The sequence below is a fragment of the Myodes glareolus genome, chromosome 3 (genome assembly GCF_982192425.1).
Source record: "Myodes glareolus chromosome 3, mMyoGla1.1, whole genome shotgun sequence".
Classification (NCBI taxonomy): domain Eukaryota; kingdom Metazoa; phylum Chordata; class Mammalia; order Rodentia; family Cricetidae; genus Myodes; species Myodes glareolus.
In genome coordinates, this window is record NC_142028.1 from 15,619,029 (window position 1) to 15,644,440 (window position 25,412).

The following is a 25,412-nucleotide window of genomic DNA, read 5'->3' on the forward strand; positions in this document are numbered from 1 at the left end:
AAACCAGTGTCCTCATTCCTCTCCCATACTCTCAACTCCTAATCAGTGATCGTTTCCGGGCCGGTCATCTTCATCCCCAGGAACGTGTGTGTTCTCCCGAACTGCAGGGTAGAACCAAGCTTCTCAGTGTGACACACGAGTTTCTTCATCTTCTGGGCGAAAAGAATCTCACAGCCCACCCCAACACACATACACAGCTCCACCCACACAGCACTCGACCCATCCCTGCACGCGTGATTCCTAGCTGAATGTGGCTCTTCTGCATCGTCACCATTAGATGTGACAAGTCTCTACCTGACTTTCTCTCTAGAAGTCAGCAAGCTTCGACTCATCCAAGCCTCAACTCACAATTTAGTTCTAATATGATGTGGAATCTTCTGTCTTGCTTTCTTTTGGTACTTTGCATGAGAGCCAATAAATGTGTATTGATTAAATGTAAAAATTGCATATGAAAAGAAGAAAGTTTTACTTAAAAGGAATGTGTGTACACACATATGCATGTGCACTCACTTGCATATGTGGGGAGTATGAGTATACTTCTGTGTGCATGCACATGTGTGTTCACTATAGAGGTCAATGCCAAATATCTTTCTCAATTGCTCTTCACCTTATTTTTTATTTTAATTTTTTTGTTTTGTTTAATTTTGTTTTTTGTTTTTTTTTTTTTTTTTTTTTGAGACAGGGTTTCTCCGTGTAACAGTCCTAGCTATCCTGGAACTAGCTTTTGTAGAATAGGCTGGCCTCAAACTCACAGAGATCCTCCTGCCTCTGCCTTCCTAGTGCTGGGATTAAAGGTATGCGCTACCACCACCCAACTTCTTATTTTAGTTTTTATATGTGTGGGTATCTTGCTGGCAAGCATGTCTGGGCACCAGATCCGCTGGAACTGTAGCTGCAGCTGGCTGTGAGCTGACTTGTGATGGAGGTATAGACACACGCCATCATGCATGCCAGCCCTTCATGTGGGAGCTGGGGATCCGAACTCAGGTCTTCATCCTCACGTGGCGGGTGCTTTACTCAACTATCTTCCCACACCTAAAGAACTCTCAAAGGACTGAAGCTGGTTATCAATAAACACATCTGGAATTTGATTTCCATGCCTATATCTTTCGATAAGCCTTGCTCCTTAAGTCCTGGCATTTCAGATCAGGCGGTTGTTACCGGTCCACCTCCAGTCCAGCAAATGTTTCCTTCCAACATGGTTCATCAGTTCAGAAGTTACTTTGTTTTCCTTTGATAAGTCTATGAGATTTCAAACTGGCATATCATTGGTCTCAACCATTGCCAAAGTCTGATAACCCAAAGCTTCAAAAAGCTGCCCTCGCTCAATGTGGCAGACCACACCAGGCTCTGGGCTGGGACATCAATGCTTCTGTCCTTCCCTTGAGGCGCAATGGCTGTCGTGTCTTGTAGAAGGAAAGAACAGTCACCCAACACAAAGGAAGAGTAGGCACATAGAAGGTGGGGTCGAAGAAAGACCCAGGTCTGGAAGAGAAGAACTGTGGGTGGCCCAGAACATGAGGAAGCAGGGACATTCTAGGTGAAACTTTGCTTTGGCCTGGACTGACAAAGGCAGAGGTGAAAGGGGAGGAGGTGCATAGTTTAGATATTTATCTGAAGTTTATGGGTATGCAGGGGTCCTGGGTAAGAGGGGGCTGGATTTGAGCTGCTCCAGAGACGAGCACTAATTTGATATGGAAAGTGAAGGAAAGAGATGAGTGGGTGTGTTGTCCACAGAATGAAAGCCTGAGACAGTACGTGCTTGTGATCCAAGTACACAGGAGGCTGGGGCAGGAGGATTGCCATCTGGGGGTTTCAAGCATGACCCTGCCATAGAAGAGAAGAGAGCAGAGGAAAAAAAAAAGACAGGAAAGGGGAGGGGAGAGGAGTGAGAAGGGAGAGAAATAACTTTGGAGATATTTCATTGTTATTTGAGGAGGAGTATAGTAAGGAAATTCCTTAAGTCTCTGTGATGCTGAACTTGAACACGTGACACTACCAAACGCTGTAGGTAGAGAATTCCCAATCACCCACCTCTACCTCTATGCCAGAGCAGAGGCATCAGTTAGCCCTTCATAAAGTGTGACTCCAGGTTCATGTCTCGTGTGTCGCACTCTGGAGATCACAAACTTTATTCCTCTGCGGCACCAAAGGGAGTCGAGTTCCCCACCATCTGCCCTTGCTTCTTTTCTCCAATGAGAACACCGTGACAGCAGGACCTGGGTTATGGGTTAGTTTGGACCTGAGGCATAGTCTAGATCAATCACCCCACCACCATCACCCCTGTCTTAGCTTTTCCCAGGGCATATGAGAGAGCGAATTCTCAAGTCTATAAGAATAAAAACCATATGTTATTTTCTTTGCTGAGACAGTTGCCTAAATTGGTTTCTGACATTTTATTTATTTATTTATTTTTTCTGAAAGAACCTGGCCAGGAGACCACAGTTCAGCTCGCACTGCCTGATATCTGCTCCATTACGTACTTCCTGTCTTCTTTGTTCTGTTGCATGAATATAAAAAAACATTTGAAGAGAGAAACAAAAATCTTACTTATCTTAAAGTTTCCTTTTTGCTTCTCAAAATTTATAATCTCTCACTGTGTTGCCATGGTTTTGGGTCATGGTGATTTTCTCCAGTAAAGAAGAAATCCAGTCATGAACCAAAAATGCAGTTCCCAAAGCCTCCTTCTCGATAGGGTGTACACTCATATCGAAAAAAATCTCAACCATGTAGAATTAAGTCATGTGTGGAAATATTAAAATTTAGTAGTAACTATTGCATATTGCTAAAAGTATGTGCTTTGAGATTTAAAAAGTTACTGAACTCTGTCTTGGCTCCTCCATTTAGCTTCTTTGCAAACAGAAAAAGTTAATCTTGTTTCTTTTCATGTTCTTTCTGTATGAAATAGAAGCATTAATTTTCACTTTCAAGAGCTTGTATGATAAATAAATACATTTGTGATTAATATCCATTATGTACTTGGCTCCCCTTGAATGTTCAGAAAGTGCCTTTGGTGTTGAATTTAAAACATTCCTAGAGCCTCTCTAACGTCATGGTCAAGGAGTGTATACACTTCAACACAACAGCTAATTTGATTAATGAATGGCAATTAAGTTTCATATAATTGAGTCATGATAATCCACAGTCATCATATCCTGGATCCTCAGTGGGCCTTCTTTTGTGAAGAATGCCCATCTCAGTTTTTCCTGAAAACCTTTGGCTAGTGTAAGGCTAACAGCTGTAGGTGGCAATGACGGTGGTTCCTTGCTGACCTACGGGAAGAGATACAGTGAGTCCTGCAATTCTGACCAATCAGATTTGCAAAGTAAAGTGGATCAGATGGGCACCGGAACTGGTGGCCATACCCAAGAAGGGGTTGATGGTAGGTAGATCAGATGGGCATCAGAACCGGTGGCCAGACCTGAGAAGGGATTGACGGTAGGTAGGCCAGATGGGCATCAGAACCAGTGGCCAGACCTGAGAAGGAGTTTATGGTAGGTAGATCAGATGGGCATCAGAACCAGTGGCCAGACCCGAGAAGGAGTTGATGTATCTTCAGGAAATTGAAAGTCCTCCTTAATGACTATGCCATTCCATTGATATAAACACACCAGAAGACAGACCAATTTCAATGGCAGTATCCAAACTAATGATTTGTTTAGATTTTAACTGTATCCTTGTCCATTTCTTAAATAGATAATGGCCGTCTGTCATGTCAGACATTTATGGCAACCAGTGGAGATGAGCGTGCCAAAGGGTTCATCTCTGACTTAATGAGACCATGAGACCACGCACACTTGATAGGACTTAAGAACAATGCATATTTACAAAGTCATTGGGTATATTCTGTGATAGAGAAGACCACAAATGGCAATGTCATGAACACAGTAGAGGAAGTGATGTCCTTGCAAGGTCAGGGAAATTTTAAATGGGAGGTGACTGCTGTGGTTGTATAGTAGCATCATGCGTCTGCTGTGCCGTGTATGTCCTTTGTCCTCCCTCACTTGACGATGGTCCAGTCTTTACTGCCTACTTACTATGCTGATCAGTTATTAGCTTGTCGGAATTTTAAGGAAGCCAAGTTAAAGTAAAATTGGCACGAGAGGACTGATTTTGGGAGCACCCCCCCCCCAGCCTCCCACCAATGCCCTGGTACTCTTGCACAATATTTAAAATATTCAACCCCAAAGAAAATAATTAAGTCAACTAAATGAAGATGGTGAGGCAAAGCAGTGTGGAAGGATTGCCACATCACGCGTGTGTATTCGTGTGCTGTGGGTTATAGAAGTAAAAGCATGTGTTTGCATCACACTGAGAAAAACAGGAGGATAGCAAACACTCAACCTTATTTCTAGAAAACTGATTTCTCTCAGAGATATTTCAGGCTCTATTTTCATCATGGGTTTGATTCTAGAAGCAAAAGCAATGTTGAACAAAACCATACAACGTCTTGATTGCCCACCGCCAGCCAAGATGGAACAATGTATCCAGGTAGCACGCGTGTAAGAACACTTGTACATATAACTTACATATGGCATCGTCGGGAAAGTTTTCATCCAGGGAGCACTGTGACAGCAGAGGGTGCAGCAATCTCTGGCAGCACCCTCTTTATCTGAACCCCAGTGGCCGAAACCTTGAGGACCTTGAAGTCGGGGGTCCTCAGATGAGAAATGTGGGCCTAGTGAAATGACTTATGTGGGTAAAGGTGCTTGCTGCTCAGGCTGAAAATCTTAGAAGAACAGAACTGACTCTTAAAGTTCTCTGGCTTCCCTAGATGCACACACGCAGATGTGCACACGCACGTGTGCATACACACACACACACACACACACACACAATAGAAATCAATAAACAAACAAATGGCCAGGCAATGGTGGCGCACGCCTTTAATCCCAGCAGGAGGCAGAAGCAGGTGTATCTCTGTGAGTTTGAGACCAGCCTAGTCTACAAGAGATCGTTCCAGGACAGGGTCCAAAGCTACAGAGAAACCCTGCCTTGAAAAACCAATAAATAAATAAATGTAATCAAAAGCTGTAAATAGGCACGTGAAAATGATCTGAGCTTTAATTTCTTCATGCTGCACCGCCATGTATGCTAGCCAAGGCCTAGCACGGTGTCTGAGCTCACAGTGCGTGCTCAGTAGAGTAGGTGATATTAACACGACTGCATTCTTAAGCCTTTCCCATTATACTTTTTATGACACTGTTTCCATCAAGGCTGTGCTTGGCGGAACGAGCCAACAACTGAGGGGGAGATGAAAACTCTCTCATCCTTCTCTTGCATTAGCTTTAGTGCCTGCTTTATTATGACACGGGAACTACAGACCATAAATTCAAAGTGAAACTTGTACACAGAGCAATTTTACATTGATCTTGTAAACCATGTAGGGTTAGCAATTGGTACCATGGCCTGGGGTGTTTGCTGGTATTAAAGACAAATAATCACGCAGTAGGTGCTGAGGAGGAGGGGATCTGGGAAGAGAGATCCCTTGTGGGTACAGTCTCATTTCAAGAAACTCCATGCTTGGGATACTGGGTCAACTCATTGTAATGCCCTCCTCCAGCTTTCAGCTTACAACTTTTGTTGAATGCTAACAAGCTTGGTTGTTAGTGAAATTGGGAAAATTGATTGAAAAAAATGGTCAAGAGTTCTTACCTTAAAACTAATGGTCCACAAAAGTGCAATGCAATAGAAGGTTCCCCTTCTATTTTGTGTAATAAAATTGTGTTTGTTTCTCGCAGAGCCTTTGACGGTTTTTACGGCAGTAGTTAGTAAAATGTGTAAAAGCCATTACAAAGTGATGTGATATTATGTGTTTCTAGAATGCTGAATACTTCTCGAAGGTCTTGCAGGTTATAAAATGAATACAAGAATTTATTTATGTGTAACCGACCCTTTCACTACTGCATGAGCCTAAATTAAATTAAGGACTTCCACTGGGGTGTGACCAGGATGGTGGGCAGGATGGTGGGCAGGATGGTGGGCAGGATGGTGGGCAGGATGGTGGGCAGGATGGTAGGCAGGATGGTAGGCAGGATGGTGAACAGGTGGGAAACGGGAAGCAGCAACCAAAAGCTTTGACCTGGGGGCTGACAGGATGGCTCAGAGGATAAGGTGCGTTCTGCCAAACCATAGGAACCGAGTTCAATATCCAGGGTCTGCATGAATGGAAGCTGAGAACTGACTACTGCAGGCTGTACTCTGAACTTCACATGTGCTGTGTGGCACACACACACACACACACACACACACACACACACACACACACTCACAAAACATAAATAAATATGAAATATTCAAAATTTGGCCTGGGTGTTTTTAACAATTCCACATAGGTTTTTCAGCCCCATGCAAGTGTGTTATTTTTCTCTGCTGCTCTATAGTAAATGCTTATTCTCCCATGCTGCTGAGGTTAGAGTCAATCGGTTGCACAGCCATATCTGCATGCCCGAGACCCTGCAGCAATGAGCAAACACATCTTTGTAGGCGATTACCTGCACTCGTGCATCTTAACAGACAGCACAGACACTGGAGATCAGGGCCACTCTATGAACTAACTGTTCAGAGGGAGCCTACACTGTGCCATCTGGAGGGTCTGCCTGTGTTGTTGTGGGATCAGGCTCTTGTTAGTATCGGTGTGAGCTTGCATTTGACCGGATCTGTTTACTTCTGGCTAAAAAGATTTATCATATCAAACACAGAATGACAAGAGAAAAAGTCTGTCAGTTCTGTGGGAAGCGAAGATTGCAGTCTTGCACTGGGTTTCAGAAAACCAAGTAAACCAACTCACACTCTGCCCGAGATATAGGGAGAGAGAAAGGGAGAAAATTAAACTGACCTTTGTAATTAACAGCAGTTTTCCTGGGAGTAGGCAGTGCTGGGAACTATGTCCTGGGCTTTGCACATTCCACGCAAACAGTCTACCACTGACTCACACCCCCAACTCTTACACAAACATTTAAAAGATATTTTTGACACTATTTATTGTTAGCGTGTGTGCACCTGTATTGGCACACACTGTCATGGCACACCTGTCATGGCACACATGCGGAGATCAGAGGACAACTTAATGGAATTGTTTCCCTCCTTCCACTTTTATGGGTGGGTTCCAGGGCCCTAGCACAGGTCATTGGGCTTGAATAGCAGTCACCTTCTTCCTCTGGCTGCCCTTCCAGCCCCGGACAGTACACATTAATAAGCTATAGAATAACAAATATTATTGTGATCATGAAAAAGACCTTATATGCCTCTGCTATGCTGCTAGAGCCCCTAACGTCAGATACCCACGTCACCTCTTAAGGGGAGATTTATACAAAGGTGCCATGGTACCATTGGGATTCCTCCGCGACCGGTTTCTCTGCTGTGTCTTTCAGTGATGGCTTGTTACTTCCCTGTTAAGAACAAGTCATCATTGTTACCATAACCAATCCTTGTTTATCATGTACCTAGTAAGGATCTTTTTGTCTACCAGGAACCACTCTAGACACCGGAAAACTGATGAGCAGAATGAATCCCATGCTCTTGCAGAATATGCATTTCTAAAGAAATGGCCAAGCAACATAACAGCAACAGTAACAGTAATAATAATAATAATAATAAATAGCTCTGTGCAATCATAGTTGCTCGTTCCTCTTAATATCAGTAGGTGGTTGTGGTAGTTTATAGCAGCTATGGCTCTGTCGTGAGCAGCAGTGCATCATGGGGCAATGGTGCAAAACTGCCTTCCCTCCATCTGTGCTCACTATTGCTCCGTCTGCACGAGCCACACTGCCCAGGCCATGCTCCAGGATCATGCCACTCACATTTCCCTGTCTTTGCTGGAATAAAAGTGACAGCATGAAATAGCAATGTGTCATTAAGCATAATCCCAGTGACCGTAACTGAAGGACAAAGTTACATTATGTAAAATCCATCTATACATATTCAAAACCTTCAAACATTCAACAGTCACAGCATTTTGGAAGTTTTTTGCCTATCTTCCTTATAGCTTCAAGCTGTATTGCCAGCCCGAATGTCGTCAAATGATGCAATTATTCTCAGCATATTTGATTTTGAAAGGCAGTGAAGTGTCTAATGTAGTTCAGAAATACTTTGAGAAATGATTAAATTTTAAGTGGTTTTGAAATTGAGAAATGCCAGTTATATTTTTTTAAGTAGTTCGTTTAAATAAGTCATTTCTTATAGATACAAAACACTTTTTATAGATTGGCCTTTAAAGCGGCTATTGGCTGACGGAGCGGAAGGCGCTCCCTGCCGCACTGTGGGCTCGTGCTTCAGCGACTATTGGCTGAGGCAGCAGAAGATACTCCCACAACAGTCTAACTAAAGTTAGGGTCCTTTAAATACCTTGGCCAACTCTGTTTGCTAACATTGTTCTGTTTCTGAGACAGAGTCTCACTATGTGGACTTGGTTGGCCCAGGACTCAGAGAGATCCACCTGCCTCTGTCTCCCAAGTGCTGAGATTAAAGAAGTGTGCCACTACACCTGGCTAACATTGTTCATTTTTAAAGAAGAAAAGTATCTGTCTGTACTTATTGTTTTACACATGCGAAAAAACCAACTTAAAAATAAAAGCCTTCTTCTCGAGAGAATTTGCAGTGACAGACGGAGGGCGCAGCTGAAACCACAAGTCCACTTCCCGTGGGAAGGATGACAGAGTCAATGGCCATGCCACTTCAGGCTCTGCACGTATACTGGCTCGAATCAAGTCTCACACTCTGCAATTAAGAAAGAATATTGCTGTTTCCCCCATTAGTCAGCAGCAGCGAATTCACACATGAGAGTGGTCTATTTGACAGCGTCCATGCCGCACTGTGGCAGCTCACGGGACACACAAACGGGAAAGAGGAATGCTTCTCTGCTGACCCTAGAGGTGATAACAGACACCATGGACATAGCCTTCCCCCAGTTAGCTTTGTCCCATCAAGGAATACCTGTGAGCAGTTCATTCAAGGAATTTCTATAAAAGTAAAGATAAATTTGATAGTTTAAACTAGTAGCCATGATTTTTGAGTTAAGTTCAGTGGCTTCTCAGAGAGACCATCAAGGGCCTTCAGAGAGATTGGGTGCTGGTGCAATTCTATGTCAAACAGTATGAATGTGCTTTCCCCCCACCCAAACCAGGGAAAGGACCCAGTATTCTTTGTCTATTTTACTGTCTGTCACGGCCTCTTTCTCAAACCTTCTCAAGTTTGACAAGCACTCTTGTGAACTGCAATGGGACGTAATTCTCTGACATGAGTCCTGTCAACTTTCAGGACAACAATGTTCACACAGTTAAGCATATTTTGCTTTTTTTCCACTTATTTTAAGACAGGGACCATTTATTTAGCTCAGGCTAACCTGGAAGTTGCTATATAGGCCAAGACATCCTCAAACACACTATCCTTCTGCCTCACTCTCCCCATCCTGGGATTGCAGGGATGTGATATCATAACTGACCGCTGTATCATATTGATTCTCTTTATCCATGCCCATACTTAAATTCAAAGAGCATCCAAATTGCCTATGACTTAAAATAAGTGCAGGACAATGGACAGACTATAGACACTTCTTTGAGACAGGTTCTATACCACACAACCTGAAACAAAGCAGCCAGCAAAGCCCTGTGATCTTCCTGTCATTGGTCTCCCTCTCCTCCCTGCATGTCTGGGGGATACAGTCATGCATGGCCACACCCAGCTTTTTCTACATGGGTGCTGGGATCTGAACTTAGGCCCTCATTCTCTTACAGCACTCTTTGGCACTGTCTGATGAGCTAACATGAATTCCTAAGTCTCACTTCTGGAGAGCTAGATGTCTTTAACATTGTACCTTTTCATCCTAGTTATGGTGAACCCCCTTATTTTAGCTTACCTTTGTCAATCTCTGTTAATACTCGAACTCTAGAGACTTGGAATGGGGCACTCTGCATTTGAATTAAAGGCTTTGTTGACATTTGTGTGTGTGTGCATTTTCACACTGTGCTGGTTGGTTGGCTTGACGCCTATGACTGGAAGAATAAACCTAAGCTGTAGATTTGTGAATGGCAAGCATGTTAAAACACCACCCAAGTCTGAGGCCACCATATGAATTGGAAGTACATTGCAGTAGTCACAGGTGAAGGAAACATCAAATGGGTATGGTGTTGTATGACTCTCTCCTCCTTCTACAGATGGACAAGAACTCCAGCAGGAGCTCACGGTTGACACATTGTTCTTTTTTTTCCACAGCTATTGTGGTGAGATTTCTGACCAAACGATTCATCTGGGAATATGATCCGACCCTCGGTATGTCAAGCATCTTATCTTCATCTCCTCCTCCAACATGTTTCTGGCCCTGAAAAGAGGACAGTGTGTCTGTGGTACCCTCGTTAATCCCCCTTTGGCTGTTTTGAAAGCATAATGTTTAATTTGTCATGCATGGAACCCTCCTAGAGGCCTGCAGTGTTCATCACATTCTATGTGTCAAGCCCTGAAGGACTTAGGGCATAAATAAAGAAGTTAAATCCATCCTCGGTGAAGAAGCAAATGGGTTCAACAGGATGCTCGCTCTCCCATCCAATATGCCACCTTGTCCTACTGGGAGAAAGGGTGACTCTGGCAGCATTTGGAGGGGGAATAACCCCTATGGATCTATCTCTGAGAATGCCTTGGGTTTTTTTCAGAATAATCATCTCCACTTGCATCCATTTTCCTGAGAATGACATCTCTCTGTTCCTCTGGGTAATTCAAAAACATCCACTTGTGTGTGTGCAGACAGTTCCTTTGTCTATGCTCCCATAACAAAGTCATTGTGAATAGCAACGAGCCCCTCCAGCAGCTCCACGCTGTAATTTGATGAGAGTGTGCATCTTTCTCCTCCACTCTCTGATGTTATCTTGGCTGTTCTCGGCAGTGGATTTTTCTAGATCAGCTTCAGAGAGGTGATAGCATGACATGACTGATTGGAACTGATCGAAATTCTAAGTCATTACTGAAACCTCATATTTTATGATAGTCAATCTTTTAAACAGGAGTTTGACTTACATCCATTTTAAGGATCCTCCTCTGCCTTTGCTCTTTAAGAAACGATTGCAAGTTACTCTGTTAGTAAATACATCGTCATAATTTTCCAGATTTGTGTCTGGATAAAAATACCTCCAGGTAGCTCTGTGAAGATTCAAAAAAGATTGAAAAGTTGTATGCTAAGACAATAACATTAGCTATTGAATGAGATGAGAAAGCAAGGTAATAGTTTCTCATTTTTGTTTATCTAAATATATCTTTCTAACACAAACAGGAAAAGAAACTGAAAAAAAAAAGATTCACATTTGAAATGCAATATGTCTTAATTAGGGTTTCTCTCGCTATGAAAAGACACCATGAACACAGCAACTCTTGCAAAGGAGAACTTTTAATTGGGCTGGCTTATAGTTTCAGAGGTTCAGTCCATCGTCATGGTGGGAATCAGGGTGGCATGGAGACAGACATGAAGCTGGAGAAGGAACGAGAATTCTTACATCTTGACCCACAGGCAGCAGGGAGTCTTCTGTCTTAAGGGTGTGACTTGAGCAAATCAGAGACCTCAAAGCCCACCTCCACAGTGACACACTTCCCCCAACAAGGCCACACCTCTTAACAGTGCCATGCCCTCAGGGGCCATTTCCTTTCAAACCATCACACAGTGCTTCCCTGGCTTAGGTATAAAAAGAACTAAATTTAACATTTTAAATTTCTGAAATTATTTTATAGGCATGTATTACGGAATATATCTGTTGGTAGGAAAGTACAAAAAGCACACTTTGATTTGTCACTTTCTTCCCAATACATTTTTTATATTACCATATGGTTAAGGAGAGGAATAATTATTTCTTGAGAAAATATGTTTTTAAAGATTTTTGTTTATCAATTTTTCAAGCATACTTACGAGTATAAACATACTGTGAGGTTGAGGTAGTCTATTGAATGTAAAGATGAACCTGACTTTCAGAAAGGGCCATTATCTATTGTCTTTCCCCACTATGTAAATACTCTCTCTTGTATTTCTTCCATTTCCTTAAGTTTTACAGTGATTATTTGGTACTTTCCACTGTCATAGGAGTTCAGTTGAAAGCTAGTTACTCTCCACTCTATCCACATATCACAATGAAAGATGAAACTTACAAAAAAATTAGATTTTTTTTTTTAGCTCTCTCTGGGTGTGTTTTAGTAACTAACGTAAGTAAGTATTTCTAATTAGCCTTCGGTGAAGCCTTTCCCTTTTCTTCTATTCATTCAGAACCACAGCAGCTATAAATAGGAACGAACCTACACTGTTATCTGCAGGCATCCTTCGCTGGGAAGCATCACATCGCAGGATAATCTTGCACTGTGCTGCTCAGCAAGGACCCTGGCTGCTAAGCAACCAGAGCCTTCCTCCACCTTCACGAGAAACAGGTGCATGACTCACTGGAAGGTGATGCTGTCATTAGCTCGCACACTGCAGAGATCTGTGTGGGCGTCTACATTGGAAGTCCCTTAATTCTCTAGCATACAGGAAACCTCAATCCAGTGGATTCAAGAGAAATTAGCATTTCTTGGGCTTAATGTCTTACTCTCATAAGAAAGACTGGATCTTTGTGGCGTTCATGGTTAATTTGCAAATTTCAAAACAACAGGCAACCATGATTGGTTACATTACAAAACAGAGCGGCATATTTGTGAAGGAGGAAGAGGAAGGAGGATGGGAGTTGTCCTCTTGAATTCTGAATTCAGTCTCTTCCTCAGAACTTGAGGACATGGGTTTTTTTGGTTTGGTCTTTCGTTGTTGTTTTATGAGTAGCTGGAAACTGGGAACACCATCCCACATATTAACAAAACGGAATAGCCGCCGCTCTCTGAAGCAATCCTCTAAAGAAAATGCTTTGCACTTTGTCCCAGATAGGTTTTCTATTGCTGTGATAAACACCATAACCAAAAGCAACTTGGCAAGGAAAGAGTTTATTTGGCTGCTGTGTTCCAATCACAGCTTCACCCTGAGGGAAACCAGACAGGAAATCAAGGCAGAAACTTGAAGCATAAACGTTCCCCATGGCTTGCTATCTCTCCAATACAGCTCAGGACCATCTACCTAGGGGTGGTACCACCCACAGTGGGCTGGGCCCCATCAATAGCACCAACTAGCGATCCGAAAGTGCCTCACTGACATGTCCGTAAGCCAATCTGATGGAAGCAGCTCCTCATCTGGGGTTTCTTCCTGAGAACAGCTAGGTTTGTGCCTAGTTTACAGTATCTAATCAGCAGAGGATTGTGCTGGCCAGTAACTCCAGGCTGCTAGACTTCAGACCCAGTGATTTTCATATTTGTTTTTGGTTGAATTTGTTTATTAAAGGGTCTATCTTGCTGATTCAAATTAGAGGTACAAGGAAAGGGTAGAACGTGGGTGGAGGGAACTTGTACCCACACCAACTTAAGCTCCCATTTTACAAAGAGGCATTCTTTTTTTCTTTTTTAATGCAAATATTTTGAAGGCTGGAGTCTCAGAAAATCCCACAATCCTTTATATGGAACAGTTTTCATTTCCCATTGCTTTTTCTCCTCTCATCAGTGGCTTCTTGGCCAGATTCATCCCTGGTTTGTTAATAACACCGAAAACTACCCCTGAAGATCATCAGAATTTGGATGTGGCCCATTTAATCAGGAAACAACCCTGATGGTGAGAGGTGGCTTCGGACTAAACAGAATCCGTAAATGTCTAGTCCCAATCAAGAATTGAATCCTTGCCTTTTAGGATCATGTTACCCTCAAAGAATGTTGTGAGGTGCAAGAGTGCAGAGAAAGGCTCGTAACCACATATAATTGTGTGCATGCCTGTGTGTGTGTCCCTGCTCATGGGTGCATGTTGGAGGCCTGCAGAGAGGAGGTGTTTCTTAGTATATAGTATCACTGCCCTGGGACAAAGAAGATGATGCACATTGTGTTTGAAGTCAGGGTCAATGCCCTAATGCACAGTAAAAGTTCAGCCAGGATTGGGAAGGACTCAGAGGACATAATAAGCCCACGGGCTCATTGAGTCTGTGCTTGGTTCATCTTGCCTACCTCATAGCTTCCTCTGCTTGGAAAGGCTCAGACAGAGAGACAAGTTCTCTCAACTGGGCACCGAAATAGACGTGCTCAGGCATGCCATAGAACTATTTAATAACCATACTGCAGGAAAATGGGAGATAGGCATTTGATGAACAGGGCCAGAGAAGCAAGACTTCATCCGAGGTGACATGATGGGTTTGTAGTCCAGCCAAAACCCATCTCAGAACAATTTCCACTCTAGCATAAAGTCACGTTGCTAACTGCTGCTGTTACAGCACCAGCCAAGAAGCCATATGAATATGGTGAAATGTGCAAAACCAACTTAGTCCAAGGATTAACCATATACAAATAGCTGAGCGCCGAACCTTGCTAGTGTGCAAAACACACTATTTACAGAAGTGTCTTGGGATGCATGTTTTTCAAAGATTTATTTTTATTATTTTTAGTTATATGTTGGGGAAGGTGAAATGTGCACATGAGTGCAGGTGCCCATTGAGGCTAGAGACATCTGGTCGACCTAGAGAGGAGGTTGTCAGCTGTCCAAAATAAGGGTTTGGTACCAAGCAGAGGTGCTTTGGAAGACCAACATACACTCTTAAGCACTGTGCCACCTCTCCAGATCCCTGAAGGCATGCTTTCCTCCATACATGGAAATCTGAAAGATACTTTTAATATACTTAATTCAATTATGAGACTGATGTCTGTTTTAAAGTATATATTTTTGAGTGCCTTTGGCCATAGATCAATCAAACATACCCAAAGTCCTCCAAAGAAAGAATTCATATTACTGGTCTTGTTAGTATAAAGACAATAAAACATATGTAAGCAGTCCAAACATTTGTGTATCCTTTGATTGGTTTTTTTATTTTGTTTTAGTTTTTGAGGTAAAGTTTTTCTAAATATCCCTGGCTGTCCCGGTATTCACTGGCCCTGTCACACCAAGCTTTCCTTTGAATTTTAAAATGAAGAGCAGAAATTATGTGTTTGTTATTATCTCAGACAAGCTCACAAATTCCTATCTAATATTTTCCTTGTTAGGTAATATTTTCAATGTCTTGTATATAGGGAAATGAGTTCATAATGAGAGAACAAAACATGAAGAAGAAATGCTCAAAAGAGTGTGAAGACAGTATTCATCTTGGATAAAACTGGTCACCACCACCCGCTGCTGTGTCTGCAGCAGACATTCCCTTGCTTCCTGTATGTCTTTCCTTTCACTCAGTTAACAAACAGCCAAAGAACCTCACAACTTCATGCATGGATCAGTTTATTCTCTTCCTCACTGTGGTGGCCTTCTGCGGTCGAGACCAAGAGACCATTTGTCACGGGAGCCACAAAGAACAGCGTCCTTTCCTCTGAGACAGATTTTGGTGGAAAGAGATGGGTAGGAGCCTGGGTTTCCATTTTCCAGGCTGCAGGGCTGATGCCAGCCATGAAAAGGGGGAGAGTCAGTACAAAAGGCCCAGAACAGCCACAGCCTGGGGGAAGGACCAGAAGGGCATGGATGCCTAGCATGTATGTGGCCAGCTGGACTTCTCCTCAGGCCCAAAGACTAGAGAAGAAAGGAAACTGTTGGGGAAGCACTTGCAGAGCAGTTGCTGCTATAAGTGGCATTTTAGAGCATTCAGTCCCCAGACTAGAACCTCTCATCTAACATAAAAGAGTGCAGGCCCAGGATGCCCTTCAGATGAGAATCCACATGCTCTCAATGTGTGGATCATGAGTTCCAGGAGAGGGCGGAGGTGCAAAATACATTTCTTCAAGTATATTGAATGTAACCTTATTTCAAATGACAACTTTTCTAAAAAGGCTGGCGTTATGGAGGTTCCGGTGGTGATCATTCACAATTTTGTTGCTAGATGGCTAAATCCTGCTCGTAGAAAGCTTTCTTTCTGCATTTTATGCCTTGGATAGGCTATCGTTTCCTGAAAGGAAACAGGAAAGTGGTCCCCAAAAACTGCAAGAAAATATTTGATAGGAAAAGAAGGAAGGGCAGGCCATGGTGGCACACACCTTAATCCCAGCACTCAGGAGGTAGAGGGAGATGGATCTCTGAGTTTGAGGCCAACATGGTCTACAGAGTGATTTCTAGGATAGCAAGGACTAAACAGAGAAACCTTGTCTTGAAAAACCAAGGGAAAAAAAGAGAAAAAAGCAAAGAAGGAAGGGAGGGAAGGAGGGAAGAAAAGGAAGAAAGAAAGAAAGGAAGGAAGGAAGGAAGGAGAGAGGGAGGGAGGGAGGGAAAGAAGAAAGGAAGGAGAGAGGGAGGGAGGGAAAGAAAGAAAGAAAGAAAGAAAGAAAGAAAGAAAGAAAGAAAGAAAGAAAGAAAGTCTGGAAGGTGGTGAGGTGTGCTGAAAAAATGATCAAACAAAAGCACTGATTTCTAGTCTCATCTCCGAGAGAGGCAAATGCCAGGCTCATATACTTGATTGCTTAGATAGTACACCAATACCCAGTTAGTAATTGTGTTAGATGTCATGTCGTCTCTCCAGCACCCTCAGTGGAGATTTTTTAAGTTTGAATTCTTGATTTTATGATCAAATATAGAATGAGCCTACAATTGTCTTCAAATTTTGTTTTCTTATTACTGCTTTTGTGTAAGAGGAGGGCCATTCAGCAGCTCAGACCCAAAATAATCACACAGAAACCACATTATTTAAAACACTTGGCCCATTAGCTTTAACTTCTTATTGGCTCTTACATATTAGTTTAACCCATCTCCATTAATCTATGTATCACCATGTGGCAGTGGCTTACTGGCAAAGTTTCAGCATGTCTGTCTCTAGTGGAGGCTCTATGGCTTCTCTCTGACTCCTCCTCCTTTCTCCCAGCATTCTGTTTAGTTTTCCCCACCTTCCTCTGTTCCCCTATACCTCTGCTATAGGTCCAAAGCAGTTCCTTTATTGTTAATGGTAATCACAGCATATAGAGGGGAATCCTACATCACTTTTGTACCACCAGCTAGTGGAGTTGGCACCGGCATCATGCTGTCTTTGAGTTCCCTCTTTGCATCACTTTTGAATTATTCTGATCTCCCTCTTCTACTGATATGTGATTCATCTCTGTATGCTGTGAATGTATTTTGTTACTATTGGTTAATAAAGAAACTGCTTTGGACCTATGACAGTGCAGACTAGAGCAAAGTGGGAATTCCAAGTAGAGATAGAGGAAAAACATATGTGGAGTCAAGGAAATGCCATGTAGCTACTGAAGGAGAAAGACACTTGCCCTAGGACCTCACCAGTAAACCACGGGCCTTGTGGTAAAATATAAAATAATAGGACTGGGTTAATTTAAGATGTAAATGTTAATTAATAAGAAGCCTAAGCTATTGGTCAAGCAGTGTTGTGATTAATATAGTTTCTGTGTGATTTTTTTTTCGGGTCTGGGCAGCTGGGAACAAACGCGCAGCCTCCACCACTACACTTAGCTCACTTTTTCTAGGCCTCCTATCCCACCTTTTTTTCTGAAATTATTGTTAGTTAAACTTACCCTTGGTCTTTGACCCAGTTTCATCCTGAAATGACACATGAGAATCATCTGGAATGAATTACAATTCTGGATGCTTCTGATGTAGTTTCACTGATTTGCTGTGCCACCAATGTCCTGAATTCAGCTTCACTGATAAGAAGCTCAACTGAGCCATACCCTTTCATGGAAAGGGTACTATTTTTCTCCTAATCTGCCTCCCCCTTTTGCAATCCTTAAATTTCACTGTTATGGGTATATTCTATTGGAAACTTTTTTCTTAAGACTTTCAGTGGCCCCTGTTCTCAGAATCTGTTAGTCATTACAACCTCAGCTGTTTCCACAATGATGTGGTATAAATGGAGGTTTCTGTCCTGCCTGGTCCTACAGCCACTCAGTCCCAAAGAAACCATATTAATTACAGCACTGTTTGGCCAATGGCTCAGGTGTATTCCTAGCTAGTTCTTATATCTTAAATTAACCCATTTCTATTAATCTGTATATTGGCACAAGGCGGTGGCTTACCAGTAAGGTTCTGACATCTTTCTCCTTCAGCAGTTACATGGTATCTGCCTGACTCTGCCTTCTTTCTCCCTGCATTTGGTTTAGTTTTCCGGTCTACCTATATTCTGCCCTGCCATAGGCCAAATCAGCTTTTTTATTAATAAATGGTAATAAATTATATTCATAACATACAGAGGGAAATCCCACGTCAATGTGGATTTTAGTTTCTCCACCGAGGCTTATTTTGTAAAGAATAAGATTCATAAATGTGTTATACTTATTTCTTATTAAAATTTCAAAGCATGCTTTCCTTCTTACCAGCTAGTGATGCCTTCTGAGGAAGGCCCTCAGTGTGGCCTTCAGCAGCTCAGTCAGTCACACTAGTCTCCGTTGTATGCCTTCCAGTTTTCATACAAGGCAGTACAGCTGAGGCTGCCTTGCTTTGTGATTCCACTTACATGATGAGGGATGTACTCATGACTGCCCAGGCTTCCTCTACCTGCCACCTTCTCGTCCCTCAGGGTTTTGGGACCACTAAGGACCCAATAACTACAGCTGGATTATCACACACACACACACACACACACACACACACACACACACCATCTGCTCAGGGTACTGCTCTGCTCTTCACCAACCACCAAAAACAAGCTCAGCTGCCTCTTACTCTCTTAAGGTCCCTGCTCAGCCTGTTACAGCCTAGCCCAGGGGTCTTGATCAGGTTTGGTTTGGTTTGTTTGTTTGTTTTATCTGTAAGCTAAGGAAATAAAAGGCCCAGAAGCTCCAGTGTGACCAGAAGCAGTGGGGAAACTCTCAACCACAGCAGGCAGACTCAGCCAGTAAAGGAGGCTTTGTTAGAGGTGAGAAAACAAGCAGAACGCAGCAGACATGGAGCTGTCATCTGCAGAGCAGGGCAGGAACTTTAAATAGCCTTTGAAGGGGTTCCCTCCCAAATTTGTGGTTGGTTCATTTGAACAAAGGCAAGATGACTGATTAACCCACAACTGTTATGTAAACACATCCTGATCAGTCTTGCCTTGTCAGGTCCGTCAGCCAGCAGGGACTTGCTATCAGTGGGAAAAGAGAGAGAGAGAGAGAGAGAGAGAGAGAGAGAGAGAGAGAGAGGGAGGGAGGGAGGGAGGGAGGGAGGGAGGGAGGGAGGGAGGGAGGGAGGGAGGGAGGGAGGGAGGAGGAGGAGGAGGAGGAGGAGGAGGAGGAGGAGGAAGAAGAAGAAGAAGAAGAAGAAGAAGAAGAAGAAGAAGAAGAAGAAGAAGAAGCAGAGAAAGAAGGAAGGAAGGAAGGAAGGAAGGAAGGAAGAAAGAAAGAAAGAAAGAAAGAAAGAAAGAAAGAAAGAAAGAAAGAAAGAACCTTTGTTTTAAGCTGCTAGGCTTTTGTCTCAGATCAGGAAGGTGAGGAAGTTCTCCATCTTTATCTGTCTGCCTATCAAGTCCTGATCTCTCAGTCCTACACAACTCCCTCTAAAGTCTTTGATCTTTACAGGGTTGAAGTTAGAAAAAGACACACTGAGGTTTTCTTGAAGGAAAAAAAAAACCCTGCATTTTAGGAATAGCAAGGCAGAATGTATTTTTGTATGGAAAGTTCCTTTTTTGTTTTAGAATGTAGCTATCTCATCCAATTTAAATGGAAGAGACCACTAGAGGGGCTGGCCTCATAGTAGAACAAGGTACAGCCTCGAGGAAAGGATGGACGGGCAAGAAGGCAGATGGCTGGGGTTTGGGTCCTTGTGAAACTCTGTAGAATATAGAGCTGTTTCTTTGTCCTTCCTCTCTTCCCTGGGCAGTGCTCCCACCCCTACTGCTACCAAAGCAGAAATACTTCTCCCAAGCCTAATTTCTGGCTTCAAGGATCAAATTAGATTTCACATGTGCCTTTGTGCCATCTTCATTTTCTCATTCTTTTAGAGTCAACCTACCGACACCAGGCAACCATCGATGATGAAGTTGTTTCTATGGAGATCCTAGACACCGCTGGCCAGGTGAATAGAAATTCAGCTAAGTATTTTCTGCAGTAAATAAAAAGAAGATATGTAAGTTATGCATAATGTAAAAAAAATAAAGCTCAAGAATTTTTCCGTAGGTTACTTTTATATGACTAAAAGCTCATAGCTCCCATTGTCTCTCCACTTTATACACTGGTGCATATGTGATCTGATTCTGTGTAAATGACCTTCAAGAATACCTTCAAGAAGGTATTAGAAATATTACAATGCTCACAGACCATTTAGGGTGACTTTCCTTCTACATCTGGGGGATGCCAATGTATTCATGTGGTTTTATAGCCAAACATGCTTTTGAAATACTTAGATGAATTTAAATAAGCATCGCTATTGAAAAGAATTATTAAAGGCCTCATGTGCAAGGTGAGTCTTTGAGAGAAAGCTCTAGTCTATCCTACATTCCAAGTCTCTGTGACCACATGCAGGTTTGTCTGTGTGTTTCTCACTGCATTATGTGGAGATACCTGCCTACAATTCTTGCTGGCAAATTTCCTTTGACATTAATCAGATCAAGTCTTACAAAAGGTTCATAGTCTCAGTCCCTAAATATAGAAATGGCTACAGGGGATAGTTTGGTGATCAGGCATTTCCATAGTGCTGTAACAATGATGATGACCTCCAAGAAGACTTGAGTGTTTAATCTAAGAAATACTTCTGAAATTGATTATACCCCTATCCTTCTCATCACTCTGTCTTTGTGTATGGATCTTCATACAGTACTGAACACACCAAGAGAGGCAGAAGCCTCTAGAAGACATCTGAACCTATAAAAACAATGCTTTTTTCTCTCCTTCCCTCTCATCTTTTCTTCTTTCTCCTCTTCCTCCTCCTCCTCTTCTTCATCTTCTTCCTGTCTCTCTTCCCACACATAATGTCTCGCCATCTCACCACATAGCCCAGACTGCCCTTGAACACAACATCCTCTGCCTCCCAAGTACTAGGACCACAGGTACATCCTCCAGACCCAGCCACTAACATCTTTCAAACTGTGCCAGTTTTCTCTTAATGAAGTAGTAGTCACCTCCCTGATTTCACTGCAGGAGAAATTTCATCATGACTACTACTGTATAACACAGATTAGGGCATTGGGATGTGTGGATGGGCATCCTAATCCTTAAGTTTAAGCAGTGTGCTTTATACAGCATGTCATTGCTTATGTCTGTCTCTAGGGTTACCAGTTGTCTGTAATCAGAATAGAGAGGACATTAAAACAAATGGGGGTGGGTTGTACTTACCTCTTCCAAACTAATTAAGAAAATAAGTTCGACCAGGAAAACAGCCACAACATTTAACGATAAACAGATATGAGGAGGTATAATTAAGGGATTATTATGGCAATGGCAGTGTACACACTGGGATTAGGTCCAGGTCTCCTGATTGCGGTTCTTTCTTTGTCTACAGGAAGACACCATCCAAAGGGAAGGGCATATGCGCTGGGGAGAAGGCTTCGTGCTGGTCTATGATATCACCGATCGAGGGAGCTTCGAAGAAGTGCTGCCGCTGAAGAACGTCTTAGATGAAGTCAAAAAGCCCAAAAATGTAACTCTCATCTTGGTCGGAAACAAAGCCGACTTGGACCACTCCAGACAAGTGAGTACGGAAGAAGGGGAGAAGCTGGCTACAGAATTGGCTTGTGCCTTTTACGAATGTTCCGCCTGCACCGGAGAAGGGAACATCACCGAGGTCTTCTATGAGCTCTGTCGAGAGGTGCGTCGCAGGAGGATGGTGCAAGGCAAGACACGGCGACGCAGCTCCACCACACACGTCAAGCAAGCGATTAACAAGATGCTTACCAAAATCAGTAGTTAGAGGTCCTGCCAAGATTTGCTGAAAATGGAAGTCCTTCCTGGCTCTTCTTTTGCCCTTCCAAACACGAGCAATTCTAACTACTCCTTATTCTGACTTTGGGAAATGTCAGGGTCTCTCGTGGTTCCTGGTCTGCTATATGCTGGGCAGTTCTCTGGTGTCCTATAGGTCCTGATGCTGTGACAGTCAGTCTCTCCCTTTCCTGCTTGTAGGATCCGTGTTAAAGTAGTTTGAAGATGTAACCACCAAAGATGCTGAAGTGGCTGGGTTTGTGGAAGCTAATTTTAGGCATCCCTGCCTTGCTTAAATAAGTTGAAGTCTTTTCAAAGGCATTTTAAGATTCTGTTTCTTGTGGAATACTGCAAAAGTCGCCATAACGTTTTGTGATGTCTGGCGAGAACTTGAGAAGGTTTGCTGAGCGATTGGGATGGAAATAGAGCTCTAGTTCCCATTTGAAGTAAGGATTTTTTTTAACAATTATTATCTTACTTAAATTGTACAGTTTTTCTTTAACCCTTTATTTCATTTTTAGGTTGAAATGTTGTGATTGATTTTTGTTTTGTAATGTAATTGCCCATTTCAATTCAATTTGGTTCTCTCAATGATCAGTCCTTACTATATCAGTCCTTCTATTATAATCTCCTTAATAACAAAAGAAACAAGACCCACAAGTCACAATCCTGCCGTGTCTTTGCTCCCCGAAGCCTGGGTGATGGAAAACACCAGGACCCCTTGTACCAACGCTTGGCTTCACTGCATGTTAATAGAGGAATTAGAATTAGAGATGCCTGGTTTGTATAGTACTACTCCATTAGCTCTGTAGCAGGAAGATAATCCTCTAAATACAAAAATTATAATGCCTAGTTATTCCCCGTTGGAAACCAAGGCTGAATCCCGTGCAGTCATTTGAGTCAACCTCTGGTTCAGTAAGTTTGCCACAGGCTTTCTTAACCTTTTAACCTTTGGGTAAGACTGATTCCCTTGGAAGAACTGGAGGAAAGGATGGGTGATTATAATTCATTATACCTGAATGGGCATAGATAACGTGGAGGCTCAGCTGGTGAAAGGAACTGTAACAGCCAAGAGTTGATGGCCCTTTTCTCCATTTCCTGCCCCATATACTAAGATTTGGGCACTTTATTTTAGAAGAAAATATATATCTTTTACATATGTATGTATTTATATGTATACATATAAGTGTGTATAAAATTTGTAAGCATTGGAGGCTTTAATTCACAATGTATTTGAACAGTCTGGTGTAACTGACTTCGTTTTATGTGACTATAATAAAAAGTATAATTTTCAAGTTCTGTCAAGATTTTTTTGTGACTAGCTTTTAAGTTCAGGGGAGACCTGGGAGGCAACTAAATTGCAGACGGAATTGAAGAGAAATTAGCTCCTGCTAATGATACCAGCTGCTCCTTTCAGACGATTCAGGGGCTATTGTGGGCACTCTATTCATGGTCTGCCCCAATGGTCACCGTTATCCTAATACAGTAAGTAGTGCTGTGATAACCACGGTAGACGTACAGACACTGAGTCAGGAGGAGAGTGAGGTCACCAAGCCTACACTGGTATTTGGAGGGTAGAAACAGAGCATGAACTGAGAGAGACTCCAACTGTGTGGTCCACACTACTAGCCCACTGGACTGCACTGTTAGCCACTAGACTGCACTATTAACCCACTGGACTGCACTGTTAGCCCACTGAACTGCACTGTTAGCCCACTGGACTGCACTGTTAGCCCACTAGACTGCACTGTTAGCCCACTGGATTGCATTGTTAGCCCACTAGACTGCAAGTGTGAAGACAAAATAAAGTGATGAAGGGAAACCGTGCGTTCTCTATTCTCGTTCATCCATTTACTGCAAACATGTTTATATATGCCAATTATGTAATTTTATATAGCCCACTGGATGGTATATGACCCCAAGTTCAGGAATACATTAGAAAAATCTAAGAAAGATCTTGAAAACCTTCTAAGTATTAGGAACAGCATGGAATGAAAATATGGAAACGAGAATATTATGATGAATACAGAGTCCAAAAGGAATTCGAATGATCACATATTATCATTCTTAGAGAAAGAAGGGATAGGAAAGTTCAAGGAATGAATTAAAAGTGTGCAAAGAGTAGGGAGCAAAAAGACGTCAAAAACTCTTATTCCAATGAGAATAACTGTTGAGAATTAGGTGAGGAAATGCCATGGGGGTCATTTACCATTTGGGCAATTCAAAGGGAGAGGAAGCAGGGGAAGTTATTGTTTGGAATTTCTAGATACGGTTTCTTTCATCCTCACATATCTTTACTAGGACATGTAGCTCAGCCAATCCCTGCTGAGAACAACTCTAAGGCAGAGAAAACATGAATGTCATCCTTGAGTCAAAAATGAAGAAATTGGACCTTGGGATTAAGAGTACTTGCTGCTCTTGCAAAGGACCTGGGTTTAGTTCCCAGCACCCACAGGAAGGTTCACAACTGCCTGTAATTCCAGTTCCAGAGGATCCAAATCCCTCTTCTGCCCTCCAAGGGCACTACACATATGCTGCATACATACATGCAGCCAGGCAAACACGCAACACATAAAATGCAAAAGTAAGGAAGTCAAGCACACAATTAGACATGGGCATGTAAATCTAGGCAAACATAAAACCTCCATCTTTTAATTAAAGAGCATGTGAATTCACTGCTATAACATAGTAACTTCGCTCATATCCTAGGCTTCACCACAAAGAAATATTATTAACTAAAGCTGTAGGTTTTTTGAAAAGTTACCTTCATATTTTCTTTTTTGTTGTCTTTATTGAGCTATATATTTTTATCTGCTCCGCTCTCTTCCTCCCCTCTCCCCTTCTCCTCTCTCCCATCACCCCCACACTCCCAATTTACTCAGGAAACCTTTTTGTTTTCTTTTTCTTAATTTAGATCCATGTATGTGTCTCTCAGGGTTCTTTTTGTTGTCTAGGTTCTCTGGGGTTGTGGACTGTAGACAAATGTTTCTTTGCTTTATGTCTAAAACTCACTTATGAGTGAGTACATATAATATTTTTCTTTTGGGGACTGGGTTACCTCAATCAATATTTTTTTCTAGATCCATCCATTTGCCTGCAAATTTCAAGATGTCATTATATTTTACTACTGAGTAGTACTCCATTGTGTAAATATGCCACATTTTCTTTATCCATTCTTTGGTTGAAGGGCATCTAGGTGGTTTCCAGGTTCTGACTATTACAAATAATGCTGCTATGAACATAGTTGAGCAAATGTTCTTGTGGTATGAATGAGCTTTCTCTGGGTATATACCCAAAAGTGATATTGTACTGGGCCTTGAGGTAGATTGCTTCCTAATTTTCTGAGAAATCACCACACTGATCTCCAAATGCAAATAAAAACAACTCTGAGATTCCAATTTACACCTGTCAGAATGGCCAAGATCAAAACCACTGATGACAACTTATGCTGAAGAGGATGTGGACAAAGGGAACACTACTTCATTGCTGGTGGGAGTGCAAACTGGTACAGCTGCTTTGCTTACTAGAGTAAGAATGATTTTCCACACCAAACGCAGGCCATTCATGTAGCCACAGTGGAA

General features: G+C 42.4%; 1 protein-coding gene across 2 annotated transcripts in view; it reads left to right on the forward strand.

Annotated features, from left to right (window-relative positions):
* The window catches only part of Rerg (RAS like estrogen regulated growth inhibitor), a 103,528-nt gene extending 80,402 nt beyond the window's left edge, over positions 1-23,126 (forward strand). For both annotated transcript variants that reach the window (XM_085687271.2, XM_048432465.3), the window contains 3 exons: positions 10,213-10,269; positions 19,920-19,993; positions 21,416-23,126. In XM_085687271.2, coding sequence (XP_085543397.1) covers positions 10,213-10,269; positions 19,920-19,993; positions 21,416-21,823 — 539 coding nt within the window. In that variant the 3' untranslated portion in view covers positions 21,824-23,126. The remainder of the gene's footprint in view (positions 1-10,212; positions 10,270-19,919; positions 19,994-21,415) is intronic.
* Positions 23,127-25,412: the final 2,286 nt, after the last annotated feature.